The 10,711-nt window shown below is 33.0% G+C and overlaps 1 protein-coding gene across 1 annotated transcript; it reads right to left on the bottom strand.

Moving 5' to 3' along the window:
* Window positions 1-8,565: 8,565 nt before the first annotated feature.
* On the bottom strand, window positions 8,566-10,152 carry LOC105134707 (uncharacterized). The gene is made up of 3 exons (XM_011039219.1): window positions 9,958-10,152; window positions 8,950-9,150; window positions 8,566-8,821 (listed from the first exon to the last, which is right to left on the bottom strand). Exons 2-3 carry the CDS (start codon window positions 9,136-9,138, stop codon window positions 8,729-8,731), a joined length of 282 nt encoding a protein of 93 aa, XP_011037521.1. The 5' UTR covers window positions 9,139-9,150; window positions 9,958-10,152; the 3' UTR covers window positions 8,566-8,728.
* Window positions 10,153-10,711: the final 559 nt, after the last annotated feature.

Below are 10,711 nucleotides of genomic sequence, written 5' to 3'. Positions count from 1 at the left end.
TACTACTACTACTACTACTACTACTACTATTATTATTATTATTATTATTATTATTATTATTACTATTGTTGTTGTTGTTATTGTTGTTTTATAATTGTTGTTTATAATTTGTACAATTAACCTCCCTGTGGTTCGACCCCGGTCTTGCCGGGTTATTTATTACTTCGACACTCCTGCACTTGGGAGAAGACATCAATCTTTTAGTCGTGTCAAGTTTTTGGCGCCGTTGCCGGGGAGGTAAGTTCTTGTATAAATTATAGTATTTATTTTATTTTCTCTTTTCACTTTTCTTGTATATAACTTTGTTTCTTTTCTTTTGTTTCTTTTTATTTTGTTTTCTTCCTCCTTCTTTTGCTTTCTTCTTCTTCTTTTTATTTTATTCCTACACGTGCATGAGAGTGTGGTCACGTACATCAAGTGGTAGACTTTGTAGGGTATCCTCATCATTTTCAGAAAATATGGCCGAAGAAGATAATCAATCACTTCATAATGAGAATAATGAGAATAACCGTGCTAGAACACTTAGAGACCACATGAATCCCACAAGAACAAGTGCACCATCATGCATAGTTTTTCCTCCTGATGCATCTCATTTTAATTTTAAACCAGGTATTATTCAACTTTTACCTTCTTTTCATGGTTTGGAATTGGAAAATCCATACTTGCATTTAAGGGAATTTGAGGAGGTCTGCAACACATATAATAATTTAAATTGTAGCATGAACACCATCAGATTAAAGCTTTTTCCTTTTTCATTAAAAGATAAAGCTAAAACATGGCTACAAAATTTAAGACCAGGATCCATTCATGCTTGGGATGAAATGCAACAACAGTTTTTAAAGAAGTTTTTCCCATCTCATAGAACAAACTCTTTCAAAAGAAAAATCACTACTTTCACTCAAAAACTGGGAGAAATATTTTACCAATGTTGGGATAGGTATCGAGACTTGCTTAGTACTTGCCCTCATCATGGTTTTGAAACATGGAGATTGGTTTCACATTTTTATAAAGGGTTAACACCTAAAGATAGGCAAATGGTTGAATTGATGTGCAATGGAACCTTTGAAGATAAAGACCCTGATGAAGCAATGGAGTACTTAGACTTGTTAGCTGGAAATGCTCAAAATTGGGACACCGCAGGTACTTATGAGGCACCGAGTAAAACTCAACCTCATACATCTAGTGAAGGTATGTACAACCTTAGGGAAGATCATGACCTTCAAGTCAAGTTTGCATCTTTAGCTAGAAAAGTCGAGGCATTAGAATTGAAAAAGAGTGGTCAATTTAAATCTATTGAAAACATTGTATGTCAAATATGTGAAACAAATGAACACTCAACTAGTAACTGTCCAACCTTGCCTTCTTTTAAGGAATGTCTCCATGAACAAGCCCATGCTTTAAACAGTTTCGAAAGGCCCAATCATAACCCATATTTGCAAACATACAACCCTGGTTGGAGAAATTACCAAAATTTCAGTTGGAATAGTGACAATGCAAAAATTTCACAACCAATCACAACCCATATTCACAAACATACAATCCTGGTTGGAGAAATCACCAAAATTTTAGTTGGAAGAGTGACAATGCACAAACTTCACAACCACAGTTTCAAGCACACCATAATTTCCAAAATTATCATGGATATGCACCTCCTTATGCTCCACCTCCTACAAGAAATTTTGAGGAAACTTTGTATGCATTCATTGAAAAGCAAGAGACAATCAACACTCAACTTGCTCAAAGCATAACAGATTTTAAAGATACTCTTGCAAAATTCACATCTGCTCTCAATTTTCAAGAGAAAGGTAAGTTTCCATCTCAACCACAGCAAAATCCCAAGGGGCAATACAATGCAAATGCAAGTAGTTCTGGAAGTCAACACATGGATCAAGTCAAATCAGTCATCACTCTTCGTAGTGGTAAGGTTATTCAAAAACCAATTCTTGAACCTTGTGAGAAAGACGATGAGTCAATCTCTAAGGGTAAGGAAGGGCTTGAATCTGAATATTGCAAGGAAAAGACTGATTCCCTGCCAGCACTTCCATTTCCTCATGCCATGACCAATCAGGAAGACATCGATGATGAAAAAGGCACCGAAAATGTTGAAGCAGATCTTTTATCAAAAGTGACAACAGATTCAACACCCAACACCACACCTATCAATGATTACTTTCCTGATGAATCCTTACTTTCTCTTAGTTCAATGCCTTGGTTTGCTAAAAATATCAATTTTCTTACTTCAGGATTTTTGCCAGCTCACTGGAGTACCGAAGACAAAAGAAATTTTTTGAGCAATGTGCAAAATTTCTATTGGGATGACCCCTACTTATTCAATTATTGTCCTGATCAAATATTTCAAAAATGCATTCTCGACAATGAGGTAAGTAATTTCATTAAATTTTGTCACTCTAAGACACGTGGGGATCATTTCTCATAAAAAAAGAGAATTGTAGAAATCTTACAAAATGGATTTTACTGGCCCACCATATTCAAGGAATCACATGCATTCCGCAAAACCTGTGAAAATTGTCAAAAGGTGGGATTTATTTCAAAACACAGAGAGTCTTTAAATAATCTTCTATTGACTCTTAAGTCTCATCATAGTCGAGATAATCATTGTGCAATTCATGATTTATGACTAATATTCCATAAGGAACATGCTCGATATAGTCTTGGGAATCTGACTAAAAAAGACTCTATTTGCCGGTTTTTAAGAAAACTGGATGGGAAGCCCATCCCCGACCCATAGAGGGTGTTTAAGCTGTTCTTGGACGTAAAACCAAGGGAAGATGTGAGCCACAATCACAACTGCGATTTGAATTTTCATTAATAAAAACTTGTGTCTTTTGGTTTTCTTAATAGCATAATATTTATGTTTTGTTGTTTCTTATATTTGTTTAAGTTTGTTTCAGGTTTGTTAGTGTTTGTTATTTCAGGTGATATCTTCTATACTCTATCTTTCTACCTTAGAACATTGAGAACGATGTCTCGTTTTGGTTGGGGGGAGAGGGTAGTAGTTGATAAAAAAAAAATTATTTTCTATTTCATAAAGCATATGCATAATTGTTGTTACTAAGATGGCAGAGTAAAAGAGCTATTTTGTTAAAGTGACTCTTGAGACGCATCTTAGTAACCATTCTTAACAAGGTATATTATAATACTTTCTGAAATATTCAGATTTATAAACTCTTGCATTATTATCACTTAATTATGCTCATATACTCATTTAACATATATTCTTAAACCTTAATTTTCACACACATACTTTAACATATGATGGTGGGTTGCATATTGGATTATTACATTATTTATGTTCTTTTGTTAAAGGTAACAACTAAGAGAAAGGGATTGTATATAATTAAAAAAAAAAAAAAAAAAAACATGAAAAAAAAAGAACAAAAAAGAGAAAAAATGATGATAATAAAAATGTAGATAAGTTTGATTTCGTAGCCTCCCTAACCTAAGCAATTAAGCCCGAAGGGGTGTTTTAACACCTAATACCCTAAAGTCAACTGACTTGGGAGCTATTGGCCCAACGCTTGTTACATGGGTTGAGGAGAAAAGCTTAAAGAAATCAAACATTGCACTATCTACATATCAGTATCTGCGACCCGAGTTACTAAGCTCGTAGGGGTGTCTTAACACCTAATGCCCTAAGACCAACTGGTCTGGGAGTCATTAGCTGAAAGCTCGTTACATGGGTTAAAGATGCATGATGTTTTTAAAGTATATGTATATAGAGTTAAAAAAAAAAAAAAAGACAAAAATAGTAATCCCAACCCAAGGAAGTTAACCTTAAACATTAGAACAAAAATTTTGTTTTCTTCCAAGAAAAGCCCCATAATTATGTGTTGATACATTGAGCACAAAAGAAAGGTTTATTAATATTTTTAATTTGTACAATTAACCTCCCTGTGGTTTGACCCCGGTCTTGCCGGGTTATTTATTACTTCGACACTCCTGCACTTGGGAGAAGACATCAATCTTTTAGTCGTGTCAATTCGCATGGCTATTTTGCGCCTGAAACATAAAATCATTTAGCTTAGTTACGAGGGTAATTCATCTTTTATTAGGATATAAATGTCATTATTAAATTTATAAGGTATATAATGATTAGCTGATGTTTTTATTACATGGTAAAATTACTAAATTGTCTTTAAAAGTTGTTTTCATTTAATTAGGATAATGAGGTATTTTTGAGTTTTTACTTTATTTTAAAGATTGAAATGACTAAATTTCCCCTAAAATTAAATTTTCTAAGCCTTACACTAGAGGGTGTTTCTATTATTTTAATAAGTTTTTTTTTGTTATTATTAAGTTAGGTTAGGGACAATTCCATATTTTTTTCATTTTAAAAAATTATGGGCACGTGCATAAGGCAATTCTACTATTTTCTAGTGGCATGTGAGTCGTTTTGTGATGGAGGAACACTGGCTTCCGCAATGGTGTTGGAAGCACAACAACACCCCCTTCCACGTGGGACGATGCACGTGGTTGTTATGATATTGGTTGTTATCAACCACCTTTTATTTTTCTTTTCTTCTTCTCTCTTCCTCCGATTTGAATTTCATGCTTATAACTAAAAAAATTAGGTTTGCTCTCTTATATTATGATATTTGAGGGTTAACTCTCAATATTTTGATTTCTAATTTTGATTCTTAGCGCATTTGTGAAATTTTAATTTGTTTTTAATTTCATCTTTGAATCCATTATTTTATTTTATTTTTCAAATTAGGTTCTAGTTCTCTTATTTTTTTAATTCTTTAGTGAATTAGATTTTACTTTTTAATTTTTATCTTCAATTCAAAATTTGATGAAATTTCATGTTTGACGCTCAATGTTTTGATTTTTAATTTTGATTATTGGTTCTTTTATTAAATTTTAATTTATTTTCAATTTCATTCTTGGATCCATGATATTGAATTTTTTTTTTTAATTTGGTTCTCATTCTCTTAATTTTTACTTTTTATTCTATATTTTTTTGTCATTTTTCCCTTCAATTCAAGATTTTAGGTTGTCATCTCATTTTTTTTTACCAAACGAGATTCATATTCTCTTAATTTCTTTATTTCTTTATCCTTTTATATAATTAATTTTTTTATTTTATCATTCAACATTTGATTTATTGAGAGCTAGTCTCTGTGGTTTTTCTTATAGTTTTCATACCCAACTTGAGAGTTGATTCGGGGTAAGTATCATGTCAAGGGTCAATTGGGTTAGTCCAAGTTGATCCAAGTTAACCAAATCTTTTTATTTTATAAAAAAATAAAAATGACATCATTTTGAAAAACTAAACAAAAATATTCAATAGTTTTTTACTCATTCACAATAGATCAATTTAACCTCAATTTCTTTTGAAACCTGATTCAGACTGTGCCTTGGGTCATGGATCAACCCTTTAGGTCAAGTTGAGTTTTAAAATAGTGGTTTTCTAGATGGGGTGCTTCTAGTTTAGTCACTAGTTAGGGTCATGAGTTTGAAAAATTAACACGAGTTGATATTATTTTTTTTTATTACATCCTTCAAAGTTGTTCATTTTGAAAAATAAACTTTGTTATTTTTTTCAGTTTCCTTCAAATCAAGTTGTCCCTTTCTTATGATCTAGGTTTGGGGTTTGACTCAGTGGCCCAGGTTTTTTAGGTCGTTTTTTCATCCTTTAAAATTCATTTTTTTTTTCAAATTAAGCTTTGTCTTTGTTCTTGTTTTGCCTTCTATTAGGTTATTTTGTTTATATAACCATGCTCAAGAGTTTTGACGACCTCACTTGAGTTTGCTAGTACTTTGTTTATTAAAAAAAATTTTAAGTGATTTTTGTTTTTGATTTCATCCTTTCATGTTTGGATTTTTAGGGATTAATAATCGTTATTTTTTTTTTCAATTTTTTTATGATGTAAGTCTTAATTTTTTTTCTTTTTTAAAATATACTAACAATGCTTGAGCATCACTTTTTTATACAATAAAAAATTCAGCATAGTTCGTGGTGAAGCGTAAGCCACTTATCTAGTATATATTAAGATGATGTTTGACATTGTGGTTCAACCATATTTTTGAATTTTTTTCTGGTGTCAAAATGACTTTTTTATGTACTTTTTTTATTAAAAAAAATTTCTGTTATTTTTTTTTTATTTCATCCTTCCATGTTTGGATTCTTGGGGATTCATAATCGTTATTATTTTTTTAATTTTCTTTTATGATGTTAGTCTTGAATTGTTTTTCCCTTTTTTTAAACATACACTCACAATGCTTAAGCATCATTTTTTTACATAACAAAAAATTCAGCTTAGTTCGTGGCGAAGCGTAAGCCACTTATCTAGTATTCACTAATATGATGTTTGACATTGTGGTTTAACCACATTTTTGAATTTTTTTTTTTAGTGTCAAAATGATTTTTTTATGTACTTTGTTTATTAAATTTTTTTTTTTTGTGATTTTTCTTTTAATTTCATCCTTCCATGTTTAGATTCTTAGGGATTCATAATTGTTATTTTTTTTTAATTTTCTTCTATGATGTCATTCTTGAATTTTTTTTTCCTTTTTTAATATATACTGACAATGCTTAAGCATCACTTTTTTACACAACAAAAAATTCAGCCTAGTTCATAGCGAAGCGTAAGCCACTTATCTAGTATATTCTAATATGATATTTGACATTGTGATCTAACCATATTTTTGAAAAAAAATTTAGTGTCAAAATGACTTTTTATGTGCTTTTGAATCGTTTTAATATGTTGATATAAAAAATAAAATAAAAATATTATTTTAATACATTTATAAGCAAAAAATACTTTAAAACACAACATCCATCACACTTCTACATAAACACTAAGAAATGTGATTAGGGTTGCCAACCCCTCTTATAATTGAATGCTAAGAAATTATACACACACCTTAACTTTATAATTAAAAAAATTATGTTTAGTTTCGTAAAGTCTTGGTTATTAAACTTGAACTCAACCAGGACCAAGTTAAACCTTGTTCATCTTGGGATTTGGTTTAAATCAAGTTTCATGATAAATAAAAAGTTGATCCAGTATGATTTAGTTAGAAGTTATGGTTAATAACATGTGATTTAGTTTATTTGATTAAAATCCATTGATTTTTTAAAAAAGAAATAAAATGATGTCACTTTTTTTAAATTAATTTAATCCACCTATTCTATGACTCTAGTCATGTTTTGAATAACCCCATTATCAAGTTTAATAACTATCAATACATGACCGCAGCTAGAACGAAAAGAGAAATGATAAAACTACTTAAAAAAGAGAGTATATGGTGCCAATTGGCGCATGGTCCTACTAGTGGGTTTGGCCTCGCGAGTGACTACACTGCTTATGATCGGTGTTCTATATAATGCTAGTATGCGGAGCCCTGATGTGATTGGGCATCGAGATTATTCTATTTGTGGGTTTGGTTCGGATGATTTAGACATGAAGTTCAGACTATATTAGAGGCAATTCCTGTTTAGTTCTTGACTTCATGCCCAATAGAAAACCATCTGAAGATGGCTACAATCATGTCTGATATTGGTTTTATGAATGAACAATTGTTCTTCTCCAACAATTAGGACAGCTAATGCATAGCGGCTACTGAAAAATGGAACTAGGCCTGGCACAGCGTTGCCGGTAAGAAGAGAGTTTTGTTGCAGTACATGTTCCTGGTGCTTATAAAGCTGGCAAGAATGTCGAAAGCTGACGAAAGCAATCTTCGAGGAAGAAAAGTGGTGGAAAGCTTGTCGGCGAGCTTGTACATATTACACATTTTGAGATCTTTTCTTTGGCTGGTGCTTTGCCAGTCTAACGGAAGAGGTCCTCGACCTTTCCTTCTTCAGAACAAGCCTGGTTAATTGCACGGCCATTGATCATGTTAAGATGACATTACCTTGGACCCTGCCTACAATTGAAACACAGAAAATTGTGGTTTCCTTGATAAGGATAAGAGTGAACGGGGAAGAAAGGTATGCGGCTGATCCGGGAATTTTCCAACAGTTTGCATTTGAATTCAAACTTGAAAACAATAAAATAGAAGAAACTCCTAGCTGCAGTAACGGGAGAATCCAGTTTACTGCAGCGTTACCCTTCCGACTTCACAGCTACTTACCATGGCATCAAAATAAAAGTTGCACAATTCATATGAAAATAAATTTCTTAGTTTGTCCCTTCACCTGGAGATTAATTGGAAAGAAGAAAAATACTTGCCATGACACCTCTGTGATGCATCGAATTCAAAATTGAATTAATGACAAGGAAACACGTGAAAATACATCAAGGCACAGAGCATTGAAAGTATAGCCATTTAAACGCGCAAACCAACAAACCCAACTTAAGCAAAACTAGACAGGAAACTTGCAAGTGAAATGCATCCTCTGGCATGCTAGCCCACCAAAATGTTGCAGCAAAGGCAACCATTTACGACAGCAACAGACGCATTGCAAAACCAAACTCATTCCATCACTTTATGATGCCAGAACTTTGTGAGATTGAAAGATGAACTTCACCGGGTAGAACCTCTGAGCTTTCGAGGTGCTGCAAATGCTTTGCTTTAATAACTTCAGGGGAACAAAAACACTCAAGCTCTAAGATGGAGTCCTCGGTATAATTAAACCTTTATGCATTTAACAAGTCAAACCGAACAGAGTAGTGATGATATATTACCAAGCTGCACCAAATGTCATTACCATAACTGAAACTAGCGTTTAACTATGAGCTATTACAATAAGGATGAAGACATTCTACTTTGCCACTGTAGTTTGGAGAGGCAAAGAACTTTCGACTTCCTTAGCATCACCACTCCTCTCTGCAACAATCTTTGACATTCCAAACATCTGAAAATAAAACCCAAGTCTTAGGTCAGCAACCAATGCACACACTCTCCGATTACACTATAAAAAGAGTAGCACATTGTCAGTTGGCAATTAGCAATTAAACATTAAACATGGAGGTGGGAACTAACCTTCTTGATAGTCTTCGTAAAACAATCCTTGTGCTCATCCATAGATGCATGAATGAACTCATCGATGTGATCCTTCAGATCCTCCAAAAAAGTGGCATCATCCTTCTTCTTCCTTCGGCATGAAGTGATGGCCGGATCCAGGGCTGCAGATGACTGCTGTTTTGCTGGTTGACTTTTTTGTGTTTCCATTTGAGATTTTTCCTGCCATACACGAATTAGTTAATAACAATACTACAGAGTAAAGTTTAACAGGTTCTACAAATCCTGCTCCTACTCTACACAGAGTCGTAGTGACGTAAACAACATGGAAATATTAACAAAAAAAAAAACAAAGGAAGGAAATAAAAAAAAAACTAACGATACAACATAACATCAGATTCCTGCCTTTAGTCCTTGCTCAGCTATGCGAGGTGCAAATTTATATAAATAGTTGAAAAGAAAACAGAACAAAAGGTGGTTCTAGCTTTCATCGATTTCCTAGTTAAGGCAGGCATTCATGAACAAAGGCTTCCCTTATCCTTCCTCACGTTGGACTAAAAGATCTCATTAAGTATTCCGGAATTGAAATGGCTTTTACTAGTAATTTGATCATCACTTAAAATCTAACCAAAACCCGAACTTGCAACAGGAATACTAATTTAAATGGGCCAAACAGCCAAAATTAATAGATAATATAAACAACCCTTTACGTAATATAAACCTTCAATACAATTTTCTCCCTCGATTCTCAAAACCCACACATTTACAACCGATGACCTTCGACACCGCACAAAATCGAAACTTATAGCAGCACACACATTAACTTCCAGCTTTTACGACAGAAAAGAGAACACTGAGTGCAGTGTGCCCGGTGATTCAAGAGCGTGTATGACAGCTTTAACTAACTTTCATCGATTCTGTTTCGTATCCTAATAAACTGATCTAACATTAACTGCATCGAACAGGCACAGAAAATACAATTATTATTAATCGCAATAAACTAAAAACCAAGAGAGTAAAGAAACATACCAGGAGCAAAACCCAGTAACAATTGAAGCACGAATTGGTAAGAAATTTAGTCTGAGTTTATGGATGGAAATAACCAGAAAGAATCGCTTCCTTTTTCTTGATTCGTTTGTTTATAACACAGTGATTTCTTCGTGAACTGGAGACATAATAAAATACTCCCGTCTTGGAAGAGAAGTCAGGCCTCTAGTTGCCGAACATGGTTTAATAAAAGAAAACTCCTCTGTCTTGGAAAAGAAGTCAGGCCTTTAATTGTTGAATGTGGCTTAGCCTAGTGCAGATGAATGGTGAAGGACTGATAAGGCCTGAGCCCTTCACAAATGTTTCCTTTTGGGCTCTGGTCGCCCATTGACCAATTTACATGTGGTCACCAGAGGGGCCATGCCCGGATTTGTATGCATGGCCAATCGTTTTATAGTCTACCAGTTAAGTGCCGCCACAGCTACTCCCCTCCTACGCCACGCGGACGCCCACACAGTTTAGAGACCGTTTGGTGTTGTGAAAACAAAAAAAATTAAATAAATAATTTTTATTTTTTGTATTGAATTACATATCTAATTACATATTTTATAAAATTTAAAATAATATTTTTTATTTATAAATACTTGATTTTTAATTATTTTATATGCAAAGATTTATTTTACAATAATTTTAACCAAACATTTATTTTTTTAAAATCACAATTAAAAATATATTTTTTAAACATAACAATAAAAATTTATCACAACACCAAACATAAATTAAAACCACCTAACCC

The sequence above is a fragment of the Populus euphratica genome, unplaced genomic scaffold (assembly GCF_000495115.2).
Source record: "Populus euphratica unplaced genomic scaffold, PopEup_1.0 scaffold91.1, whole genome shotgun sequence".
Lineage (NCBI taxonomy): Eukaryota > Viridiplantae > Streptophyta > Magnoliopsida > Malpighiales > Salicaceae > Populus > Populus euphratica.
This window is presented reverse-complemented; position numbering and strand designations above follow the sequence as displayed.